Source organism: Psittacula echo (assembly GCF_963264785.1).
Source record: "Psittacula echo genome assembly, chromosome: 10".
NCBI classification, from domain to species: domain Eukaryota; kingdom Metazoa; phylum Chordata; class Aves; order Psittaciformes; family Psittacidae; genus Psittacula; species Psittacula echo.
In genome coordinates, this window is record NC_137741.1 from 6,244,027 (window position 1) to 6,270,643 (window position 26,617).

Sequence of the window (26,617 nt, forward strand, 5' to 3'; positions counted from 1 at the left end):
GGCTGCAGAAACTACTTAATTTGCTGCCTCTCAGCATTCCTCCCTCAAATCTCTCTGAAAATTGGAATACATCAGGTAGTCTTTTCTTCACATTACTTCAATTAAGGCAATAATTAGACTCAGGCTGGAGAATTCCCTTCCTCCCTAGAGCCTCTTGCATCCTGGGAAGAAGTGTGTTTGACTATTTGAAGTGCTCAGGGGTTTTATTGCAGGTATTGTTGTAGCCTCCATAGGCCTAGTTTACTCATGTGAGCATCTCATTGAAATAAACTGGAACTTCCTGGGAAACAGTTCTTCAGTTCAAGTAAGTTAAACAGATCAAACAGTGGATGTTTAAGGAAATAATGTAAGACTTGGTGTAAACTGACCTTTTGTCTCTATTTTAGGTACAAAGATGCTCCGTTCCTTTCATTTCCTGACTCTTTTAGACATATTGTTGTGTGAAATTAAAAGAGTGAATTAATAGGAAAGTCACTTAGCATTAGACATTTTATTGTCTTCTACTAACAGGGCCCAGTTTGACTACAGCTTAAAATAATTAACAGATAAGGTGCATTCCAAGCAAAGGGCCTAAAATCTATCTCAAACCAAACCAAACCCCATGAAGGACAGCAGCTGCTTTAGCTGAGGTTCTTGATATCATTAAAGGAAAAGAGAGAGGTGTGTGCTTCAGTTTATGGGCATGAATTTCAAGAGAAAGGGGAAAAAAACCCCCAGCTGATTAGGCAAAAGGAGGAGGAACTTTGTTAGGAACATCGAGCAGTTTGCTACTCCCAAAATGTAGTCATTATTAACAGACTGCCATGTGTGTTGTCTGAAGGGGCTGTATGCCTATAAAAGCCTGTAAGATTTTTATATTTACGTTTTATATGCTTAGGCACTTTCTACCATTACATCTCCACGTGAAAGAATGATCAGGTTACATCTTATCTGTAGAGAAACTCAGGGCAGATTTCCTGATTTACTCAGAAATGCTGTGTGAGATGATAAAGGAAAGAGAGGCCCAGATAGAGGAGGTAGAATTTACTGCTGCTCCAGTGTGTACTCCACTCTGTGTGACTGCTTTCTAAGTATGTCTCTTAGAGGATGGAATTTACCACATTCATAAAGATGTTTGGGGGTTTTGTGCATCTTAGAACTCAGGTGCTCGTTATTGCCTGAACTGGAGTGGGGTCAGCATGAAAGTAATGCGCAGACTGATCTGTGAGCACTTTCACAGTCATCAGTGTGGTGTTTTGATGGAGAATGGCTCAGATACTGATCATGTCAAATGAAGTCGTGTGTGAAAGGGATTTTATAATTCTAAGTATTTTGCTGCATTTTCATTATATACATGTTGAGTTTTAGGCTGACAAAGGGATAATACAAAAACTTCTGTTGTACTGATGAGTTCAAAAGAACCCAGCAGAAGAATTGCTGGTCTAACACAGTGTTTATAATGAAAAGAAAAAAGTTTCTATTGCAGTGATGGAATGCAATTCAATACAAAAATTAAAAGGAAGCTATATGAACATTCAAGAATATTGCTTTTCTTCACTCTTCTTTCTGTGCTCAGGTTTGTGTCTTCTATGAAGCATTTTATACAGATACAGGCAAAATAAAAATTACTACATTGTTAAGCCTGGGTTTCACAACACCAAATCCACCAGAATTTTGAAAATGCTTGATTTTAAACTGTAAAAAATTAAGATTCATTAAAGAAAAACTGATGCCTTTTCAGGTTGTAGAAATATTTTCTTATCCCAGGATTTTTAACAGGTTTTCACATAGTATATGCAGGGTACTGGGGTAGCAACTGTTGTAATTACAAGAGAACTGTATTAATTTCCTGATATCCAAGCTCTGAAATGCATACTTATGTAATTCAGTTCTAATATGAATGACAAATACTGTATCTCAGAGTAGGATGAAATGCAATAATGCCATAGAAAACTGTCTGCCTCAGGTTAGGAAAGACACAAACAAAACCGGTAATGCTGGATCTGGTGTGACCTGCAGGTCACTGAATTCAGTGTCAGTCATCTGCAGCCAGTTAGGCCTAGTCATGTATTTCTGTGCCATCTTATTTTATGGTCTTTGATTTGCTCCTGCGACAAAGTCTGTGTTGCTTATGCATCAGGCTAAAAGAGAAGCATTTACGTGATTGCTCAGCTTCACTTATTTCTACGTGCACAGCTCTACGTTACATTTCAAGGACACCAGTAAATATGAATAGCTTTGCAGATGCTACTGCAAAGCTGATTCCATCACCTAGAATAAAAGAGAGAGCTCCTACAAGAAGGTGCTTTCTTTGAAGTACAGAAAATGTATTGGTAAATGCTTTATTTCTTCCCTTATTTAAAAAGTCATGGAAAGATTAATATAAGCCCAATGCAGAAAATCTGTTCTTGTAATTTTCTTCATGTCAATACTTGCAAGTACATGTTTAATGTATGGAAGGACTAAAAGTAAAATTAAAAAAATCCTCTTAGCTATAGTCATGTCAGAAACACATAAGTGAGGAAGTAGCTCTACTGAAATCTGGATTTGGGGTTCCTGCCCCTGTTGCTGATTGTCTGACTGTTCCAAGTGGGCTGAGTAATCCTCGGCTGCCTTCACCAGCTGGTCCTCTGTGCACCCAGAGCAGCTATTGCTGTTGGATTCCAGGGGGGAAGGGGGAATTACTGAGTGTTCAGGGTGAATCACTGCTTTGGAGAAGATGTGGGGTGTCCAGAATTAGACTTACTTTGGAAGCTGAAAATGTTATTTGGTGACGTGCTCATCTTGGGGGGTGGATGAGAGTGGATATCTGGTAATACAGTGTGCTGGGGAAATGAAAGGAAGGCAGGTTTTAGCTTAGTTTCCTAAGGAAGCTGAGCTTGTGTCAGCAAGCTGTCTCTTAAGATTGTACCACTGATTTTTTTTTATATTTACCTCTGCCAGTGTCAAACCTATTTGTGAGCAAGCGTTTACAGATTTCATGGCAATAAGCAGTCATCTCATTTGTAAGATTTCCATAGAAGAAAAACTTGCAATGTGAATATTGTTAATTAAATGCTACAGACTTCCCATGGAAAACTGTCTGTTTGCCTTGGAGGCCATGGTGTGTGATCTAGCTTTGCAGTGAAAATTCAGCCACACTCAGAGGGAGCTTGAGGAGGGGCTCAACCTTGGTAGCATCTCCTTTTCCCCTGTCAAGAGAGAGTTATATTAAGTTGCTGCTTGCTTAAGTGTAACCTTTTAGTGGTTAATTCTACCAGAAGAAATCATAAGTCTTAGTTTCTTAGAAGCCGAAGTCAGAGAAAAGAAGACATAGACAGGAGAAAATTAAGAGGGAGCGAAGGATGTATGCAGAGTTTCTACAAAGATGCTATGTTCTTTAGCATCATGTAACCTCCTGTTTGTTTTGAATTTGGTTGGTTTGTCTGTGTATCACCAACCTTGTGCATGCTTGGGCAATGAATACTTCATAGTGGACCTCAGTAAACACAGAGGGCATGATGCTAAATGCTTTCTTAACTTCACTAGTACCAGTGCAGGAGGCATCAGGGGCTGATATCAGAAGCCAAACTTGGCTCTTGTTAATATTTGAATGCATTCTCTGTTCTCTGTGGCCTTCTTTTTGAGCCATTCAGGTCAAATAGCCATCTAGAATCCTCCCTGGAAATTTACTCCTATAAATCTTGCATCAAGAAACAATACACTTGCGGCTTGTAATACAATATGGAAGCTTATGAAAATAACAAAACTTTCTAATGTCTATTAATTATACTTGAACATTAACTCTCTGAGATTCAGCTTACCTTCTCTGCATGGAATACCAGATACATACCTGTTTGTGTATCAGACTGACTGACTCTTGTTGGGCCCTGCAAATGAGGATGGGGAGCCAATACTCGCTTTGTATTATGTGAAGTCTGATGCACACTATGCAGTGCACAACTAGGATAGTATCAGAATACAGCAATGGTTCACAGTCTTTAGCCATGGAGGATACTAGATTCTGTTAACATTACTTTTGAGTTTTCACCTCAAATCTTCAGTATCATGCAGAGAAAGAGCAATATTGTGTATGCTTGTGTCTGCCTCTGATTGTATGTTGTTCAGTCATAGACCTGGATAGGACTTTCAATCTTGATCTAAAATTAAGATCAAATTTTAATCTACTGGAATGTGGCTATGTTAATTCTCAGAGGGCTGGGTTTTGGTTTTTTTTTGCTATAAAAACAACAGATTGATTTCTTGAAATTTTAATTTTTTTTTTTAAGATTCAATAGATTTGTAAGCAAGTAAGAATCAAGATCAAGCAGGAGTCCAGCAAAGAGTGAGAAATGGGTCTAGTTTGTCCATAAATATCATCTTACCAAAGCAGACAGAAATCAGCCTGAGGAAGAACTGTTCTGGTTTTCATTCAAGCTCCACTTCCCTGTTGTTTCCCTAAAGGGATCCACTATAACCACTAGATCTGAAAAATGAAAATGCACTGCATTTTTTGTTATAATCCAATGCATTTCTGCTAACTTTGTAGTCAGCCATAAGCTTTGTGATGTTAACCAAGCCCACAAACATATTTTTGCATAATCTGTTTGAAAGCAGATCACTTTTATAGAAAACTCCTGTTATTCCAAAGGTTCCTAAACACCAGACTTTGACTTTTATTACCAATAACTGCTGGTTCATCAGCAAAACAATACCACTCATTATTCCCTTAAGCCCTAAGGTCTTTCTGCTTTAGGTCTTGTAACTCTTCTTTAAGCAGTGCCTTGGTATAACTTATTACTGAATCTGATACCACCGAAGCATTCTGCAAAAAGCAGGTGGCAAGTTGTTATTTCACAGCCCACAGACACAGGAGTTGCTAAAAATGTTAACTTGTTATTTCAGATTTATCTTTCCCAAAGGCTGTCCAATAGTGCTTTAAACAAAGCTTTAATGCATATTTAATTTAGAACTCATTAAGCCTAGTATGAGATGTTGGGCATTTACAAGCTGGTTGCTAAAATCATATGAGGATTACCAAATGTGCTTAGTTATTATCTGTTGTGCATCTTTACAGCATGGTAACCTCTCAACCCATATTCACCGATGGAATGCAATTACATATTTCTCTGTACCCAGAACAAGGGGTTGGGGTCACATGTTAAAGTATCACTATACTGGGTTTTGGCACAATATGTATTACCTGTCATTACAAGTAAACCAGTATAACTTTGTAATGGAAGCTTATCAATGGAGAAGTTCTTTCCATGCATGAACCTGTTTCTGTTTTGGGGATTTTACCTTTAACACAAGACTGCCTGCACTATTTCAGCTTGTAAGTAAAGGAATTGAGGGGAGAGAAGTCTGTAGAAGAGGACAAAAAAAGGAGTCACCACAAGCTGCCTATTGCATTATTCATTCAATTATTCAATTGTGCATTACCCAGAGACTGTCCAAAAGTCTTGGGAAATACACAAGCTCTACTCCTTATTGTTAATCATCTGCTTGTCCTTATCCCCCAAGATGATATACAATTAGTCACATTAGATTAGAAATGTTACATGACCCATTAATCAAGACTTAGCGCTTCAGTTAAGTGCCACATGGCAACCTGTGTGCCAGGAATTCTCTATTTCCGGTGCTGGCTTTGGCACTGATATTCTTCATGGCTTCATTTGCTTCATCTGGGTACACCAAGTATCTGTCCTCTTGTCAGTCCATCTCTGGTTTATGATCTGTAAAACATGCGTCACATATCAGTGGTAGATAAGTGGTTCTATAAGTGTTCTCAGAGAGAAAAGCCACATGCTATCCTACACCAGAGCTATGCCTTTGGCCTCATTTAAATTCCCTGGTAGCATAGCTGTTGATTTTAGTAGGTCTAATAATGATTTACTCTATGGTAAATGAGAAGAGAATCAGCTGTTGAAACAATCCACCTGATTGTAACAATAGTACTTTACTTAATGGTAACATTCATTATCTTGATTAACACATAAATATAATGTCTCTTGAGACTTTGTTGCTGTAACATAAACTGTCATCTGTCTGCGGGAGGCCAATGTCAGTTATGTTTGGGAACTGATACCAAGACTCATAATGGTATTTAGGTAATGAACTCCTTGGAAATCCACCCCTGAATGCAGCAGATGAGAATGGAAGATGCCAATTAATGAAAGGGGTTTTCGGTTTATTCCAAGTTAATATAGAGAACAGTTTGTCTGCTCTTCTTTCCAACTTTTCAGTTTTCATTTCTGATGTTACATTTAAGTTTACATGGCAGAAAGGATGTTCATGATTAACTTTCAACCTCAGCATCGCTATATGCCTGTACACAGTACACATCCTGTTCTAGTATCCATCAGTTTAATAGAGGCTTTCTTTTCAGGACGATTGAATTGGTGGTCCACAGTGTGTACAAGCTGCAAACGTCTTCTTCCCTTAGCTACAACCGGTGATGGAAACTGCCTCTTGCATGCTGCATCTTTAGGTAAGTGTGAGGCTGTACATGAAACTTCCTGGCAAAAATATTTACCACTTTTCTCTATCCCCAGAAAAAGCTCAGGAACACTTGAGATACAAAGACTTTCCTTAAAAGCCTGGTTCTGGAGCAGTATAGTCTTCAAATTTCATTTAATTGTTTGCTTTAGGCATGCTTGAAAGAGAAAATTAAAAAAGTTTTATCAGGTTGTAAAAGAGTGTAATTGGAACAGTATCAAAAACCATGTATCATAAACACCAGTGATTTGCATTGTCCTTACAGAGCCTAACCTAATAGCTCTGGAGCAGGCAAATTCCCAGTGCTTCTGCATGATTGTCCTTGTTGGCAAGGAATTGCATTTGTGCTCTGACTTGTGTTAAACAGTTCTCTTGCTGTCTTCAAGCGTGCAATATCTAGCTATTACCTCTGTTGGCTCCTTGTAGAGCTGAAGCATATGGGAAACAGAGTTTAGGGTGAGTTAGAAAAATTTCCAGTGAATTAATCATAAATACAAGATCTTTGAAGCCCTTCTTCAAATCAAATAGAAACCTGTGAAGTTGAAAGTCTTTGATACGCCTTCTCTATCCTAACCTGCTATGAGGAAACTTATTGGTTTTGTTGCAGTTGCTAAAATCTTCCACCAATGGGACTCCAAAAGGTGGCTTTCTAAAAAACACTGGGATTTTTAGTATTTTGAAGAGACTCTTCATTTTGAAAGCAGTAATAAGAAAAGAGCTTTTGCTGTTTCCAAGGAGCCTTCCTTGTCCATTTTGATTTAGGGGGAATGGTGTACTAGCTACAGCAAATGCTTGGGGTATTTTGTTGTTCAAAGTCTTAAATGTGTTTAATATCAACAGCTGCCCATAAGGGAACTGAACCGTGGCTGGCTGTGGGTGCATGCCTTGTGGAGAGCTCTGCTCACTTTCGTTATAGGTTGCTCTTTGTGATCACATGAAGATGTTTCCTTATTTTAAAATGAGCTTAAAGCCTCTGGCTGGTTGTATTTTTAGACTTTCAATCATTTTGAATGCTTGTTTCTTTATTTGGATGTTGAAGCCAAAGGAAATGCACCATCATGCTGTTGTAAGAGTTAGAGGCCTTTGGGTGTTGGCATCATCTGCAAGTCACAGAAGTGCCTGCAGTTGTCATTAGCATTCTTGTGTCTGCAAGATCTGTTGGCAACTACAGCTAAGACCAACCTGTGCACTGAATATTCCATTGCTTGCAGCAAAGTTGAAGCTGCCTGCAAGCAAACACTGAAACAACTCAAACCCTTAGTCATTCCTTAATCAAGGTTTAAACTTTGATAGCATTCCCTCTTGTTACTCATTAACTTATCTATATTGACTCTTTAGGAAGCCATAAAAACAGTGAGTGAATTATTTGCCAAGGAGAATCTTAAATAATGTATAAGCTATGCTTCTTTTGCTAATAGAGCAGTACTAATTGTATTAGTACTTAATATTTCTATTACACTGTAGCTTCTTGAAAGCTGAATGTCATCTTGTGCTTCTTTAGGGATGTGGGGATTTCATGACCGGGACCTTGTTCTACGTAAAGCACTCTATACGATGATGAGAAGCGGAGCTGAAAGGGAAGCACTGAAAAGAAGATGGAGATGGCAACAGACACAGCAGAATAAGGAGGTCTGTATGGTCTGGAGATAATCTTGTTAATATCATTTAGGGCCAAAACCATTCCTCTGAAGTTTGGTGTGAGTTTTAATTGCTATTAAATGTCTTGTGCTTTCATTTTGCATGAGGAAAGAGATACTTGTATTTGGAATTTTTGTATTGGAATGCAAAGGTATTTGTAGCTTTGTGAACATAAATATGTACAGTTCTATGCTTACAGAGGTCTAAGATGAGTTTGGAACCTGTAGAAAAATTTGGGCTAAAAAACTGAACGTATAATACAGCTATCACAAACATTACAAAATGAATGGATGAAATCCACAAAACCAAGAAAATCCCATTTAGGAAAAATTCCCCAGAATGGAAAATTAGGATAGTTAGAGCTGTGACCAAATATTGAGGGGATGTTTCTTAACTTAAATCATCTGTAGATTTGGTTTGATTGTCAACTGAAAGCTGTACTTCAGCACATATTATTTTCTGAAGATGTCTGTGCCTACACAGTGGCTAGAAAAGCCAGTTCCAGGGGTAACCCTGAAAGCAGTCAAGTGAATATGCTTAAAGATTTGTGACTCCTTTGTAGCCAGCATTCAGTGAGAATATGGCTGAGCTGTGACTGACTTGGCTACTTCAGGCTACCTGAAAACACAGGGGCACAGAAGTGTTACATACCCTTGCTGCTCTTGAACAGGGGAAGAAAGCATCAAGCATCACTTGCCTGCTAAGGAGGGCATTCATAGTAGTTCAGGATACTGGGGAAGAAAGCAAACCTCCAGACATGGGCACTGAAGCACGCTAACCGTGCTTGCAAAGAATTCTTATGGGTATAAATAACTGTATCTGCAATAGTGGAGCACTGTGCTGGCAGCAGCAGACCCACATCTAGAAATGAAATCCAGTGTGCAGTCAGTGGGTTAGAACTTTTTCAGAAGTTAATAATCTTTCACTTGAATAGAAATGTTGAACCGTTAATGGTCCAAGATACTGAACTGCATCATGTATGCAGCTCAAAATAAGTTAGTCATAAACACTACTGCATAACTCTGCTTACATTTTGTACTAGCATAACGGTAAAGGTATTTCATTCTCTCCCATAGTCAGGTTTAGTGTATACAGAAGAAGAATGGGAACGGGAGTGGAATGAACTGCTTAAACTGGCATCGAGTGAGCCTCGTACGCATTTCAGCAAAAATGGAGGCACTGGTGGTGGGTAAGTTTAGAGTATGACAAAATCCTTTAGTTTTGTTCCCAATAGGAAGGCAATACAGCACAAATGAAGGAAGAAGTTCCTAGGACCGTCAAACTGTCTTTTCAGATTTTTTTTTTCATGGTAGAATATAACAATCTAAACATCCCATTATAATATCTAGTGTTTTGATTAATTTTCCTTGTACAGCTACCACACTAACCTGAGGTTACTTTGCATCCAAGAATCTGGATTTTGTTAATCCTAATTTGTGGGTCTCTGGAACCAGCATGTCAGCAACAGCATTTCAAGGAGATGAAGCGCCTTGTTCCTCTGAAGATACAAAGGTCTTTGGGACAGGTTTAGCAGGAAGACAGCCACTGCTCAGATGTTTTCACTAAAATACGGGATGAGAGAGTAACATCACCTCTTCTAACAGCATTCTGGAAGAAAGTAGTTTGTGCCCAGATATCACATTTTCTGTGCATTAGCACAGCTTTAAAGCCGCCTTCTCATATTCATACATATTTAGCTTTATAATTCAAAGACAAAATATTCTGAGAGATTTTTTTTTGAGGGCAAGTCACCAAGTAACTCTTCACATTTTCTGCTTTTAAAATGCTGCTAATCCCAAACATAGAAGGGCAAAAAAGTTATTTTTTTGGTATTAAAGCTAAAGATTAAATATTTGGATGTAGTGCCTTTTTAATCAGGAAGTGGAATATTGTGTTATGTTTTGTAGTCTCTTGAAGCCCTTCTGAAAAATCAGTGTGCTACTTCAATCTTTGAATAGTTATAAAGAAGTTCACCTAAAAATTACAGTAATTAATATTGCACTGAAAGCAACAGTTGCCCTTTTTTTGACTATTCAAGCTTTTATTAAACCCCTGTAACAAAACCAGTTCTCTCAAATGCAAGAATTATTTAAGGATTGTGGGGAGGTTTATATCAAATTAATCTGATTCACTGTCCTCCTGGTAAAAGTCAGTGTTGGTGGAAGGCTCTGCGTAGGGTATGTCTGTATTTCTAAGAAGCCACATCAGATGCTTTTCTTACCTAATTTCACATCTGTTGATCTATGTTGATTCCATGGGAGTGTGGCTGATGGCAGGGACTTTAATTACACTCTGTGAAGTTGCAATGTTTGGCAGTTAGTACCCAGTGCTAACAGGGCAAGCAAGGAAAGAGTGTGTTTTCTTGAAGACCAGCTTAGTATGTGTGCTTTGTATCATACTCAATAGCATTCTAGTCAATTATCTTATTATAAACAGTACCAGATAATCTGATAAACATGTGTTTAGTTTAGATGTGTAGAAGGTGTTGGAAAAAATGGATAGAAATACATTTGTGGGGAAGGGAGGGTGGAAGTTAGGGATGAAATAGTACTTACAACATTGAAATACCCCAATCCACATATAGAATCTGCTTTAAGCATCTGGTACATTAAAATATCCCTCACTTCCAGTGCAGTTGATTCCAAAGTACAAGATTATTGACGAGCTTTAAGAAGGCAGAAACTTCAGGGTTTATGTTCAGTGTTTATCACCAAAAATATTCAGTGGTGGTTTATTCAGTGCATACTTTTCTCTAGCTACTGTAGTCCCTTGGAGAAAATGGCATGTGGTGGTAATTGGCAAAATAAGGGATATGGCGCAATAAGAATGATAACATCTTTAGAAAACATTCTCTGGGCTTTGAAAAGAATATTACACTTTCCTATTAACCCTGTCAGGGATGGGTACATCTACTCGTGCAGGAGGACATAATTTAGAAAATTCTCAGCCATGATGTGTCTCATTTTCCTTGATTTTGAGGCGAAAGAAACCCCCCTACAGATTGGTTTCCTTTTACTCTCTAGTTGGTTTCCTATGTTTGTTGATATTTCCCTGTTGATATGCTCTCGTCTTCTAATGCAGTTCAGTTCACATTTCTGTTCACCACTAACACTTTCTGGCCTTATTCTGTCTGTTTGCTTCTGTACATTTCATGTACTATGTAGTTTTGGTATCTGCCAGCCAGAGATATCCTCAAATGGTACATTTGCCAGTAAATCAACAGACACTTATACAGGGAGTAGTATCACTAGTACTTAAAGTTGATTTAATTTGGTTTTAAATGTTCTCATCAGGGTTTGCATTTATCTTTTTGCCAGTCAAAATAAAGTAAGGGTAAATAGACAATAGTTAATGTTTCTTTTAAAATAGTGATACAGAAATCAGGCAAGAAACCTAGCCTATTAAAAGTGTAAATATGTATTTCTCTTTACAGTCATTTCAAAGACAGAATGAATGTGACAGAATGAATTATTTTTCTGAGTTTAATGTACCCATGAGATGGAAAAGGAATATCGAAATCCTGGTTTTGAGATGGGATATATTGCGTTCTCTAGTTAGGTGCTGTATTAAGAAAGCTTGCCATTTAGTCTTTGAATTGTAGATGAAACGTTCTCCTTTGGTGTCAGAATTGGCTGAAGTATCAGAAGTTGTATCAGCTTCAAAAGAATTCAGTGACAAGGCTATGTCTGGGATTCTGCTGCCTCATTCACCTGCAAGTTCCTCTGAATTATTTTTGAGTGAACTACATGCAAAGGAGATCAGCAGTTGTTGCTATGTCTCTAAAGATTCCTCCTTTGAGAGCACTCTTGCTCTGAGGCTTGGAAGCTGGGGAAAAAGGGAACACAGAAAAAAGTGGTTCTTCAGTTCTTCTTTTCAACATATAAAATCCTTCAAGCACTAGAGCCGAGCCAGCTCGGTAACTATGAAGCAGATTCTTGTTTTGAAAGAGATACGCACATCTTCCCTGTAAATGTTAAAAATTTGAGATTAATGCACTTGTTTCATTTATCTCCGTTTCCAAGCAAACCCAGGAGTGTTGGCCTGGGGGAACTGCTCTGGAAAAAGGAAAATGTCTTGTACCCTCTGGTTTTGTTAAGCACCTAACTACTTCAGTCCTGCTGAAGAGACAATTCCAGTCCATTCCTTCATTTTGCAGACTGTTGTCAGAGATTCCAAAGCCTGTTCTAGTGTGACATTGAATATCACAGTTATTCACTTCCTGAAAACCTAGCAGAGCTGAAAGCTAGATGTCATGGTGTGAGCTAATATAGATTTTGAAAGTGGATGGTATTCTTATTTAGTATTATCTGTCAGCTTCTAGCTACCTGCCTCATATGCCCTTGGCACTATCCTATTCCTAAAGTCAGGTGATTGTACATGGGGAAGAATGGAGGGAATGCTGCCGTAATCTTCCTGTATATCATTAGAGATTTATTTAAGGCAGAAACCCAGAACATTTAAACAGGAGGTGCCTCTCAAATGCATGTAATCTCTGAGCTTTGGGACTGTGTTAGGTATTCAGTGTATTTGAACATACAATTCTTCATACAAAACTACTGTGGCCATCAGAGACCCTCATCTTGTAGAGAATTTAGTACAGCTCATTGAACAAAGGCATTGCTTTAAAACTATTTTTATTTGATCTGGTTGTCTGTTGTAGGAGTGCTGTCCCATTGTAACTGTATACCTATGTTACAAGGATGCCTAAAGAAAAAGGTTCATTATAACAGTACATCATCTGCTTATCAGCTGAAGTTTCTGCTGGCCAGTACGTCTGTTCATCTTGCCTCTTTTCAGTTGATGTAAATCAAGCTAAGCCAAACACAGCCTGGAAATAATCCAATTGCTGTGGAGATTCAGATTTGTGAGTTCATGCAGCCCTTCAGATCTGAAAACTGATACCCCACAGCCTCCAGAAGAGAGAAAATTCAAGGCAAAGGAGGAAACAGAATCATGTCATGTTAGAATTACTAATACCTACATAGTGATTGGGTTTTCCTTATTTAACAAATCTTGAATTCAGGATACTTCCTAGTTGAGACAGATGGTTGCATCTCACATGCCACAGAACATGTTTTACACAAAAACTTGTATTCCCACACAATTAAATACAAAATAACAATAACGTGTGGAAAGCTGTTTTCTTGTATTACATGCCTTCAAAACTCTTTCCTGTATGTCATTTCTGCCTGAGAAACAAAAATTGGAACTTGAAGCTTTCTCGTTTCCTTCAGTCAATGCAATATATCGTTTATTCCCCACCCAAAGAAAAGAAGGGCAGTGTCCCACTACAGAGAACCTGGCTGTAGATGGCCCTGCTGGAACAGGGGTGTTGCAGATGTGACCTCCAGAGCTCCCTGTGTGTCTATGAAAATGAGCAATGGAAAACAGATGTGTAACAGAAGAGAATGATTTTTAAATGTGCAAATATGATCATAAATAGTGATCTAAGTGACTTGGTGATGTGATACTGAAGAGTGAAGAAAGCCCAGTGGAAATTTGGACTTCATGGGCAGTCAGGCTTGACATCAGCTGACCAAACGTATAAAGCTCCTTCTAATACAGCTGCACCTGGAACATGCCTTTCACTTCTAGAAACCTCATTAACTGGGATATGAAGAATAATGTGAGGAGTTGAAGAAAAATTTAGGATTGGGAGTCTGAAAATACTAATGTGATAGAGGGATACAGGGAAGGAGAGGTGTCTCACGGCTTGACCCAAGAATTCACGTCCTGCATCAGCTTACTGTTAATGATCCATCCTGCTGTGCTCCGAAGCTGAGGTGAAAGATTTTAATATAAAGTCCCAGGGAAAGGCTCGATGCCATCAGACCTGTGAGGATGTTACTGTGTTGGTCCCACATACTCTAGAGCAGCACCCACACAGTTCTTTTCAGTTAACTATTCACATGCAATGAAAATTAATGACAATGATTTATGGAAGTTCTCTGCACACCTAACACCAGGAGGACAATCACTGCCTTCATTTAAGAGTGTCTGGGTTATGCTGCCCACCTTCATTTGTCATGTCTCAGAAGCTGTGTTCCGTGTGTATCATCTTTCAAAGTGGCATTCAGCTGTGAATTCTTGTCTTTGATATGCTCTGTGTCCCACAACCCTGCCGTTTTTCGGTCTCCCTCCATCTAGGGTGTTTATTTCTGTCTTTGAGGCAGAGGCAAAGCTTTAAAATGTGACAGTGACGTTGATGACGTTAAACTAGAAAAATAGGGAAGGAGATAACAAACCAAAAAATCTATAAAATGCTTATGAAGCCATACAAGGGCCTGGAAATGTTCAGCCAGAGAAGTGAGGAATTGAACAGGTTTGTTCTTGCAGTCTGGAGAAAAGAATGATCTGTTTTGTCAAGGATAGACTTTATAGGTTAGCTTCTAACCGTGCTGGGCATTTCTGTTTCCTGGAAGGTTGCAGGGCTGATCCAAAGCACACTGATGATAGTGGGAAGACCTCTTTTTTAACCATAATTTCAAGTCAGGTTTCATTTTTACCCTTTTTGGGTGGAAAAGCACCCCATTGCACTTAGTGATCAGCAGCACATCCCTTGAAGTTAGTAGCACATCATCTTTAACATAAAATTTCTCTCTTGCTGTCAGATGTTTTGAGCTGTGAAGTGTGTAACTGCACATTTGTGAGCTCTTCAGTAAAAGGCAGCATTTAAAACCTACTGATTGTGTTTGTCCATTCATACATGAAGAAAAAGGGTTTCTGGAATTGGTATAGATAGTCCTCCATAAAATATTTGAATCTACAGATGAAACATTATCTGTCCAATTCTTGAAGTGCTCTGTATCTGCTGCAGCTAGGTGAATCAAACAGAAGGGTTTTCATTCTCTCTTGTGGTTTCATAAACTGTTTGCATCAGACGTGAAGAAGGCCAGGATAAAGAAAAGACTTGGCTTTCACCGTAGTGTCCTCCATAGGGCTTTATGTTCTGCTCTCCTACCATATAAGGTACTTGTGTTCATACAGTAATGAATTTTGATAGCTACTAAACCAGTGTGGAATCTGCAAGTGAAAACATTTTCTCTGTTGCTATTATTGCCAAAAATACATTTTCCTTTTCAATTTCTAGTGTTACCTATTTCAGTAACTGGAATATGTGTTTCAGAAGCATGGGAATATGAGTGACAAGGAAGAAATAGCTGCTGTGATGTATTGATTCACTTAAGGTTCAGTGGTTGGTTCCAGCTGGTTCAAAAAGTTTCAATGCTGTGTCTTCCAGAGTGGACAATTCAGAAGATCCAGTCTATGAGAGCTTAGAAGAGTTCCATGTTTTTGTCTTAGCCCATATTTTGAGAAGACCTATTGTTGTAGTAGCAGACACCATGTTACGAGACTCAGGGGGAGAAGGTAAGAGTTTGTCTTTATAAATGTACACACCTGTGTCAATTGAATTACAAACACAAGACCCAGCTGTAACACATCTGAGTGTTTATGGGATAGCTGCTGCTTTGTTCTGGAGGGAAAGAAAAGAGCAGAATGATAAACCATTTCTATTGGATGAAAGTAAAAAATACAGATAACTTTGTAAGTCTCACTGAATATCTGTTTATTCTGTATATCCTTACTCTTAACGAAATAACCACCACATTACAGAACATACTAAATTTTACTGGTGTAGGTTAAAAAGGTTCTAATTTTCTATGTTATTTTGGTGCCCCTTAAATCTCTGCATAGATCAATCTAATTTGACTTTGAATAATTTAATTTTGAATGTGTATATCTTAGCTTTTTGGTTTTACTAATGCCTTTACAGCCTGTCATTCTGAAGTTTCCAGAGTGTTCTATTCAGTTTGCACAAGGAAGTACACAAATGTGAGATCCCGATGTGGAGCACACAGCTGCCTGAGCAGGACTTGGATGATTGAATTCATCTCTCTCACTTTTTGCCATGAACTAGCAGAATGCTAATGAATGGTAGTAGGTTGCTTAACTAAAGGGGGATTTTTGATTGAGTGAAGTGGAATGTTGAACTAGTGATGGAGTTCATAGAAATCTACTTTCCCAGGACAATGCAGGGTAATTTCAGTTTCCCTTCCAGTTGTGAACTACAGCTACTGGTTGCATGATTGCTGTCTATCTTCTCTGAAAGGCTTGATCACTATTGCTTCATTTCCCATAACTTCCTATCCCAAGTTGCACACAAGTCTCTCACCCTCGATACACTTTCTTCTCCTTGGCCAGTCTGATTCTGTCACAATAACTCCTGCGTTTTCTCACTGTTGGCCTCATAGGCCATCAGCATCAAGTTCCCTTGGTATTACTGTTGCATGTACAAAGCACAGGTTTTCAAAAAGCATAATAACTCTTTCAAATTTGGAAGGACTCACCAAGATGTAGATGTATGCCTCAAAACCAATACTGCTCTCTGTCCTGAAGTCTGGACACAGCAGACCTCTTCAAAGAAAAAGTCTCTAGTAAAAACAGGGCATTGTTTCGTCTGTTTTTTTCTTAAGCTCATTTTGGGAGTATTTCAGCAATAAGGATTCATATTTTGACAGCAAAAGCAAAAATAATTGGTCAGAAGCAAACATGTTGAGGGAATTTTCCTGCCCAAACTTGCTGCTTTCCATATGCTTTTTGTATATAAACAAGCATAGGGTCTTTTAAAGGAAAGAGCTTTGCCTCTACAGATGCAGCATCCCATTCAAATTCTACTTGTAGAATCTTTGAATCTTATCATTATTATAAATACATAATATACACATTCATACATATATGATGTGTGGTGACGTGTGTGGACTGTAAACACGTTTGTGATGTTTCTCACAGAAATCTGTTAATGCAGGGCAGAGCAGAGTATGTTTCCAAAAGAACTGGTAGTATATTTACTGGTGACTATTAGAAAATGTCCTTCTGCCTACAAGTGTTATGGGAAGGTGCAGACATGTGTGAGAGTCATCAGGATTTTGTTGTAAGACCTTAATATCTTTACTAATAAACAATTAGAGCAAGGAGAATATATGTCAGAACAGAATGTTTCTGTCATTCTTCTCAGTATATTTCCTGATGTTTTCATACTGAAATTTTACCTGCTGTTATGACTGTTTTCTGCATCAATTACTCCACTTGAGGCTGCTCCCCTGGAGCTCTGAAAATGCTGTGGCACAATTGTTACGTACATTAGAACCAACACTATTGTCTGTTCTTTGACAGTTTAAAACCCAAACCCTCATTTTTCTTCACAGCATTTGCACCTATACCATTTGGAGGAATTTATTTGCCACTTGAAGTTCTACCTAACAGATGCCATTGCTCACCTCTTGTGCTAGCCTATGATCAGGCCCATTTCTCTGCTCTTGTTTCCATGGAACAAAAAGATCAACAGAGAGAACAAGGTATGCTATAAATACAGCAACCCAAGGGTATACATTGAACACCATGCACAAAGTACTGTCTTTTACCGTAGATGTATTTACCTGCCAGAAAGGAAAAAAATATCCTCTAAATTTTGTTGCTGCATTCATAGGAGTTTGAGCAGTCTGATCACAAGAACTCCTCTTCAGTCCTAATCCCTGTGCTATCACTGTCTGTCTTTGGCACTTGACCCTTTCTTCTCTGCTCCGTATATGTAAATAGGTATGATCATAGTTACCTGCTGTGCTCCTGGGTTCTCAAAGGCCTTTGTTAATTTGGGATAGTAAAGTGTTTAGAGGACTGTTAGTCAAGTCAGGTGACTGTTGAAAATCATGTAACTGAAAAATCCCTCTTCTGGTATGCTGAAGGCACTTTTCTCAATTTAAAATGTTTAGTTGAAGTGGTTTTTATCTTATTGCCTTGCTGCCTTCTGTTTTACTTTGGAACAGTGACAAAATCTGACTAGATATTTCTGTGTCAAATTTAAGCTTCCTGGATCTGGGACTGGGAGTAACCAGAGCTTCGGGACTGGATTTGTTCCCCCATCAGTAGCCTAAGAGCTAGCTATAACTGCCCTTACCTAGAAAACCCGTTTGCTTACTAATAGCAAGCTGTGAGGTTACCTCCTAGCTGTCTTTGCTCCTTTTGTGGGGAAGGGAAAAGAGTTTTGCCAAAAAACATTGTGAGGCTTTAGAAAAATTGGGTGGAGTTTTGCTTTTAGGTACAAATCCTCTCATTAAGCCGGCCTTGCAAGGCGCAGTGAGTTTATTATGTGAGGCTGTGCGAGCTGGGAAACACTGTACAAAGCATTACATGTGATATTGGTAAATGGTGTGTTAGTGAAGGGGAGACTGAATCACAAGACAGAAATGAAGAAAAAGGTTGATCTAGATGTCAGATACTTAACAGGAAGATCAATCCAGTCCAACCCTTCAGTGGCACATAGCTGTATCAGGGACTTGTGATAGGTGCTTGGCAATAGGTCTGGCCTTTGCATTATACACTGGGACATTGCAGCTGCCTTCCAGCTCTTGATCTGTAGGAAAGCAACCCTGAGGAAAATGCTTTCCACATAAGAGCCATTTCTAAAGCAGTACTCTGAGGTATGATACAGAACACCTCATGAGAAATGAAAGTCTGCAAAGCAAATTCATGCCATTTTAATGCAATAACGTGGTATGAATGAAGATAGAGTTTAGGAGAGCCATTTTAAGGATATGATTTCACTGGTGATGGTTGCTGATGACACACTGCAGCCAGGACTGTAACGGCAGCCTTAACAACTCCTGTATATATGAGTATGTTACAAATTGTAGAGTTATCTTGTTGAAGATGCCTCCATGTCTTTGGTCTTGATCGTTTTTAGGTCTGAGTTCTGTTGGTCGTCAAACAAGATATTTTCTGTAGTAGGCAGAGTCCATTTCTTCCTTTCTAATAGTTGGGATCAGAATAGCATCAGTAGACTGACAGTGACCTCATTTGTTTCAGGCACGTTAATCTGCCCTCATACAATACTTCATTATCAGAGGTCTGGCAAGAGCCTGGTGTAAATAATTTGAATATACAGAACGAAACTATCTCTACAATAACTTTGCAGATAGGGTAACTGCCACCCACCGAACCTTTTGCTACTGTGGCATCCTCCAAGTGACAGGATTGACAAGAGGCAGTGAGGAGAGCTAATGTTCAGCCGCCCTCAGTACGTATTGAAGTATTCGGCGGTACACCTTGGTGCCACCTACTGAAACGTTCCTAGTATTACAAGCCAAATGTTACTCTTCATTTCACACTCCAAGAGCTTGGGCTTGATAACAACGTCACATATTCGATTTCTACCACGAGTGCCAGCAATAATGTTAAATATGCTTCTTGTGGTTAGCACCTGTCTTTCTGTAGGATTTTTCTACATCTGTAACTGCACAAGAATGATGCCGGGGAGAAAAAGCTGCTGCCAAATGTCCAGCACAGCATCGGGAATGTTAAATACTGGCTTTCTTTGTGTATAAATTAATCCAGGTTAATTACAAGGGTTGTTGAATCCAAATAACATTTGTTATATATGATCCAATTTTACATGTTTTACTGCAAGGCCTTGAATACCCAGGCTTCAATTCTGTGGAGCAGCAGAGAGCACTTGGCATTAAGTCTGGGATGAAGGGAATGCTTTAGCTTTCAGCTGCTCAGCTAGCTGCTGTTAAGAGACTGCAGCAGTCTGACAGCAACCACAGCATTGCTGTTGTTCTTCAAATGCTGTGACAGGAAATAGGTTGGCATAAGGATGCTCTAATAATGCTTATTTTTGTACCTTGCCAGCACAGAGATGTTGGCATCTTGAGCACAGAGGAAGGGAGAGCAGCAGTCGTTGAGAGTGGAAAGCAGTGCACAGGTGCCACATGGTCAGGTTGTGAACTGTCTGAATGCAGCTGAATGCTTAGAGCTGCAGTGACTGAAAAGGAGCATCTCTGATAGCCAGGCCATTCATATCTTAGAGTATTTATACCCTAGCCATGTAACCGGCTGTCAGGAGCAGCAGCTGAAGCTATCTTAATGTACATACCGCATGCACATACATACGTGTTGAAGCTCTCCTGTGCAGGAGACAGTATGTCCTGTACTTTTGAAATGCTTGTGATCAATTAAATGCTGATGTGAACACCTGAAGTTCAGCTCTGGCATATCAGGACAGAAAATATACTAACATCCTCTTGTCTAGAGAGGATTTAAATCACATTTTGCCATGTCATCTTTTTACCTGCACATAGCTGGCACTCTGGTGATCACTGAAGGCCCTTTTGTTTTGAAATCCACAACATCTGATTAAAAATCTATAAATACTTCTGTATTCCTGCGGACTGTATATATGCAGGTGTTTTGTACTTTTTAATGGGAAATAAAGACCAGCTCTCAACTGCCCTAGGCATGCTGCATTGAAGGTGGAGCTTCCCACACCTCCCTGCGTAGTCAGGCAGTCTGCAGTGAGATTGCTGCCCACACCAGCATGCAGTACCAGTGAGAGCTGTGGTAGTGGTTTTTAGCAGCACTGTCAGGATCTGTGTCAGCACTTTGTTTTACTGGTGCTTTCAGAAATAGTTAAAATGTTCTTCTGTACAGAAGATTAATAATGACTCATGAGGCAGGAAGCTGAGTGCTGGGACCCGCTGTGACTTCACAGCACAGAAGGCGATCCACCCAGCTGAGGAGCAGCATCAACGTCCTCAGTGTGTGTCTTAAAACTACCATAGACAAAATCACTGCTGTTAACATTTGACATGTCCCATCCGCGGGCATTAGGACTTGCAGACTGTTTCAAATAACATGGTTTCAACTGGAGAGCAGGTTAAGCCCTCAAATTAACCAGTGAGTGTTAAAAAGTGTATTCAGTTGTCACCTCTGCTACACATTTTTTATGTTCTTGTGCTTCAGGAGCTCGCTTTACAGTGTATTTTGAACTGTGGAGTTAGATTCCTGCTACTTATGCACACTGAGTTTCTTTAAGGGGCTAAATTCTCTTACAATTTGAATTTCTGTGCTTGCATCTTACAGCAGTATCAGCAACTAAAGCTGACTGATCTCCAGCTGTTCTATATGACATTTGCAGTTAATATGAGGAGAATTATTTCAAGAATTACCCACTATAAGCACTAGGGTGCAATGTTTTGTAGAGATTTGACCTTTTATTTTCCATCTGCAAAGACGACCAAATACACTGACTTTCTGCAGTTGTTGCCAGACTCTGTGAACCGAATACTGAGTTAATCTAAAATGCAGATTAAATCTCCTGTGTTCTGCTAGGCGAGGAACAATATTTAACCAAAACTGCTGTGCCTTTGTTTTAACAATGCTGTCTGAACTGCAGAAAGGATTTATAAAGAGCATATAGCCAATAAGTTTTCAGTATTTCAGTGCCATGACGTTTGGGTGACTCCCCCAGGTTTCTTTGCCCCTTGGCTTTGCTGCAGTGAATACTCAGGCTGAGTCCCTAGGGGTTCTAGTATAGAAAATGAAATTGCTTGATGGATGTCAGAGGAGCCGCAGTGACCTGCATCATGAGCTGTGCTCAGGATCCTACCCAGTCCCTCAACAGCTTTTTGTCTTTGGTTTTTTTTTTCCCCTAATGAAATGGAAGCAAATTGTTGGCTTTAATTAAAGCTGACAGTGGTTTCCTCTTCACTTCTTGCTGGTAGTGAATGGCAGACACTAAAATCAGAGTGCAGCCCCTGCCTGCTGAGTGTAAAGCAGAGTCATTAAGAGATGTGTCAGAAGGCCAAGCCCCAGCAGAGAGAGGAAAGGACAGAAGAGCCAGAGCAGCTAGACAGTGTTGCTGGGGTGTAGCAGCAGTAATGGTCTTTCACTACACTATACTTCACAGCCCGGCCTCTGACTGACCTCTTAACCCATCTGCATGTTGATCTATGCTCCTCACATATGGTAATTCACAGTCCAAAATCACTGTTACTGTGTTTTGCTTTGTTTTCTTAATGCTGTTACCAGTATATTTTTGTTTCTTTGCCAGTGGAAAACAGAAACTGAAAACAAAAACTAAACTGAAAAAACAGAATAATTAACAAGTATATGCACCCATGTGACAGGCAGGCAGGATATTTCAGCTTTTTATTGCTTTCTGTAACTAATGGCTCTGTCTCCAGGAAGTGTTAACTGCACTACAAAATGGAGATTTTGCTTTCTCAGAGGTCTCCCGTCCTCCACAGGTGACTGTCCTTCACTCCAGGAGCAATCAGTGCATTAACCTACCCCTCTTCTTTTCTATTGCACAAGCATCAAACCAGGGAAATGGAGCCTGGTATAAATCTCTTGTGATGCTCTGGATGGGACAGTTCCGCAGCACGTTCAGATTCTGCCCTTCTTCAACCCATTATACTGCTTTTCACAGCTGAATCTCTTCTGGTTTGGTTTGGTCGTTCCCCTTGCCCAAATCCTTGTTTCTTCTCTACTTCAGCGGTGATCCCCCTGACTGACTCTGAACACAAGTTGCTGCCTTTGCACTTTGCGGTCGATCCTGGGAAAGACTGGGAGTGGGGAAAAGATGACAATGATAACACCAGACTGGCCAAGTAAGACCTTTCTGTAACGTTAGTGTTAAGCAGTAAAATGTCTTGAGCTGTACCTGATTGAAGTACTGGGAGAACTGCCACCAGAGAGAACTTTATTCATGTGCTCTGGTGACATGGGAGAAGACATGGGTGGGTCTCCAGCTGATGGTCACAGTTCAGGCTGCTGTTGCATCTCCCCCTGTTAAAAACTGTTGCTTTTTCTTTCAGGCTTTTTGACTGATTGTTTCCTTCTTTTTTCGTCCTTAGTTTGATTCTGTCTCTTGAGGCAAAGCTTAATCTTCTGCACAGCTATATGAATGTAACATGGATACGCATACCGTCTGAGACACGGGTAAGGTGAACCCGCCTCGGTCTAAACCAGATGAGGGATACAAGGCAGGGGCAGGGTGTTGTGTGAGGTCAACTGCAGGAAACACCTCAGTGTCTCAGCAGCAGGGACAGGTCATGGCTCACTGTCAGTGCAGTCAGATTTATAGATTTTTCTGGTTATTGGTTTTAATACCAGAATTGCTGGTATAGTTTGTTGCAACTGGTACTCTGTTCTGAAAATGTATTTTCTTGCTTAATCTTTCTGTTACTTATTTCAGTAGTCTCTGTAGTTCAGAAAAGCCTTTTCTCACCATTGTTTTCTCAGGACTTTGGCTTGCTCTCCTAGTGCCGCTGTCACGTCACCAATCCAGGTCCTTTCTCCTTCTGAGAATACATTTGCACCCCTGGACAGCTCCCAGTTCAGAGTGGCTGACAAAAGGCCACAGACTGGCACTGAACTGGAGCCTGGTACTCTAAGAAAGCTGTTTTAGAACCATGCCCAGCTGGCACCTACTCAGCTGCAAATTTCTCTGCAAATTACATTGAATTGATTGAGGGGTTAGTTGGAGGCAAAAGGTTGCTAGGAGAGGATGGAGGTGATTTAGACAGCCTACTCAGATGGGATTTGAAAGGAGAAACAGAACACAGAAGGAGGAAGGATTTAACAAGCTGCGAGAAAGGAAAAATCCATTTTTCTACAGTTTCTGTGATGGTAGCTACCACATCAGAAAAAGGAGAGCCAAAATGGTCCTGTAGTTGTAAACTGTGAGCCTGAACCTTGCGTTACCTCTCCTTGCTTTGCACTTGCCACATGAGCATCATCAGGTCACTTTAGCACTCATTTTCTCCTCTGCCAAGTGGGGATAACAGCTCTGCTCCAGATGGGTTTGTGGGGTGGTCAGGGATTCCATAGAGGTAGAGAACAAACACTTAAGTGTTACTTAAGTTAAGGACAAGAAGCAGACATGCATTTCTGTACATCTCCAAAGCTTTTTTTCCCTTTTTTGTTTTCCTCATTATGGTTAGTTAAATGCTTCATATTTCTCTCTAGCAGATTTTAGCATCATGGTGCTTGAAAGCAAGACTAGGTTTTGCAGGAGAACATGAACACAGCCCCATTCTAAATTATCCTAGGATCCTCGTTACTGCGTTTTCCAGAAATATGGGGGTTTTACATAAAACACTCAGTGGAACTCAGACTTCTGACACGAGCTTTATTTGCATTACCTTTGCAGTAAGGATGAAGGCACCTCACAGCATTCCTCAGTCTACTTGTTGAGGTTTCATATTCCAGGCGAGATGTTTAGCTCTGGTGCATCATACCTGTGACTCCCATGCACCAGGGACCTGAACAATGAATAAAGTAACTTAAATAGCTTGTTTTGAACATGATGAATTATGAAATATTGCTGCTTACAGGTTTGTGTGCTGCATTGCACTTACAGCTTTCAGCAGAACCTCTCCTCCCTTCCATGACAATATTGTCAGTTTCTTTCTGTGCTTGCTGAGGCAGCCTGTACTGTAGATGCTTCCTATGGAGTGGCCAATCCCTGTGTGCTGTCCAGCCACTCAGCTGGTCAGTACAAGTAGGGAGGTTGTGCTGCAGCCTCCTGCTCGGCAGGAGCACTAACTCACATCTCTCCATCACCCAGACACTGATTTGCACAGAACCTCTGCATGACTAACCTCTCTTGTACAAGTGTGCTTGAAATGAGCCAAAAGCTACTGTATGAACAAGCAAGATACATAGCACAGCCAGATAAGCTTTATTTGATGAAGAAAAGAGGCTAAAAATGTCAGTGCATAAATCAAAGAGTACATTTTAAATTAATGTCAAAAAACATACTGGACCTGGGGGAGTTTAGGGTTTTTTTTGCACCAAGTCCCTGTATGAAACTGATCTTGCTGTATCTAATTATAATTACTTTTCCATAGCAGGCCCCTTTGGCTCAACCAGAATCCCCTACAGCTTCAGCTGGGGAAGATGTTCAGTCTCTGGCTGACTCAATGGACTCGGACCGAGATTCCATCTGTAGTAATTCCAATGGCAATAATGGCAAAAACAGTAAAGAAAAAGAAAAGGACAAGCAGAGGAAAGATAAAGACAAAACCAGGACGGATTCAGTTGCCAATAAAATAGGAAGCCTCAGTAAAACCCTGGGAATTAAATTGAAAAAGAATATGGGTGGTCTTGGAGGCCTGGTTCATGGCAAAATGAGCAGAGCCAATTCAGGGAATGGAAAAAATGGCGATGCAGTAGAGAAAGTCAAAGAGAAGAAATCCAAGTCTCGAAAAGGGAGCAAAGAGGAGTCTGGACAGTCTGCGAGCACTTCTCCATCTGAAAAGACCACTCCATCCCCGACAGACAGAGCAAGCAACTCACCCATTGAAAAGACGAACGCTAAATCCTTCCCTGACAAGCAGGCTGACCCGTGGAAATACAGCACTGACGTGAAACTCAGCCTCAATATTCTGAGAGCTGCCATGCAGGGGGAACGGAAGTTCATTTTTGCTGGCCTTCTTTTGACCAGTCACAGGCATCAGTTCCACGAGGAGATGATAGGCTACTACCTGACCAGTGCACAGGAACGTTTCAATGCAGAACAGGAACAGAAAAGAAAGGATGCTGAGAAAAAGGCTGCACTGAATGGGTCATCTAGTAGGAAACTGGAGCCAGAAGCATATTCGAAAGAAAAATCAGAAGCATCTCCTCAGGATAGGGCATCACCCGTCTTGCCTCAAAGCCATACAACTCAGCTGGTTTTAAAATTTAAAGACCGCACTAGCCCCACTCCTGGGTCATTTTCTTCACCAAGTAACGGTGCTAAGAAAAGTGGACCCATTCCAGTGTCTGCACACTATAGCCATACACCACCTGTCCAAAGGCAAAGTGTCATCCATTTGCATGATGTCAACTCCAAGCCATCGAGCTTCCAAGATGATACCTACAAGCCAGTGGTTGGCACATTAAAGACCTGTGCCACCTATCCCCAACAGAACAGATCGCTGTCTTCTCAGAGCTATAGCCCAGCCCGGATATCTGGTATCCGCACGGTGAACACGGTGGAATCGCTGAGCTATGCCATGCCTACTGAACACAAGTCTCAGACATACACAAATGGGTTCAATACTGGTGATATTAGAGACTGCTTAGAATATGCTGATGAGGATGCTCCACAGACCTGGTTGAACAATGATAAAAATCAAGGCAGAAGCACAGTTTGCCCAATATATTCCATCCAGCAGAACCGCTGTAAGAAGGAGAACTGTTCCTTCTATGGTCGTCCTGAGACTGAAAATTACTGTTCATACTGCTACAAAGAGGAGTTAAAGCGCAGGGAGAGAGAAAACAAGGGACACAGGCATTGAGGATGCTCCCATGACTACCTAGTTTTACCATTTTCTTACTTACAAAGTAAACAGTGTGGAATGGCAGCAGAAGGAATCCTTACAAAAAGAATAAAGGATTGATAAGTAAATAGCATCTAGCTTTTCGCTTTTCTGGGGCAATGAGGAAATGATAGGATTAATTTATCATAAAAACAAAAATATTATTTTCCATTTTGTCAGTGTCTTTTTTACATGTACTGGTAAGCTGAAGGGTTGTTTACTCCTTTGTCAGTGCTGTGTATATGTTTGGTCAAAAATTTACTAATGGTGCCTGAATTTACACTGACATCACTCAGGTAGTAGAATGATTGGGGAAAGTCATAATACCGGAGATGTGGTGTTGTAGTAGGGTAGTATCTGCCTGGCAGACAGATGAA

General features: G+C 40.1%; 1 protein-coding gene across 2 annotated transcripts in view; it reads left to right on the forward strand.

The window, feature by feature from the left end:
* Nucleotides 1–26,219, forward strand: part of OTUD7A (OTU deubiquitinase 7A) — a gene marked incomplete at both ends in the record, with an annotated part of 42,306 nt that extends 16,087 nt beyond the window's left edge. Inside the window, 8 exons of one of the 2 annotated variants that reach the window (XM_080626637.1) lie at nucleotides 6,347–6,448; nucleotides 7,958–8,085; nucleotides 9,171–9,283; nucleotides 15,335–15,462; nucleotides 17,301–17,450; nucleotides 22,427–22,541; nucleotides 22,788–22,872; nucleotides 24,786–26,219. In XM_080626637.1, the coding sequence (XP_080482763.1) occupies nucleotides 6,347–6,448; nucleotides 7,958–8,085; nucleotides 9,171–9,283; nucleotides 15,335–15,462; nucleotides 17,301–17,450; nucleotides 22,427–22,541; nucleotides 22,788–22,872; nucleotides 24,786–26,219 (2,255 nt within the window). The remainder of the gene's footprint in view (nucleotides 1–6,346; nucleotides 6,449–7,957; nucleotides 8,086–9,170; nucleotides 9,284–15,334; nucleotides 15,463–17,300; nucleotides 17,451–22,426; nucleotides 22,542–22,787; nucleotides 22,873–24,785) is intronic. The other variant, XM_080626638.1, reaches the window with a different exon arrangement.
* Nucleotides 26,220–26,617: the final 398 nt, after the last annotated feature.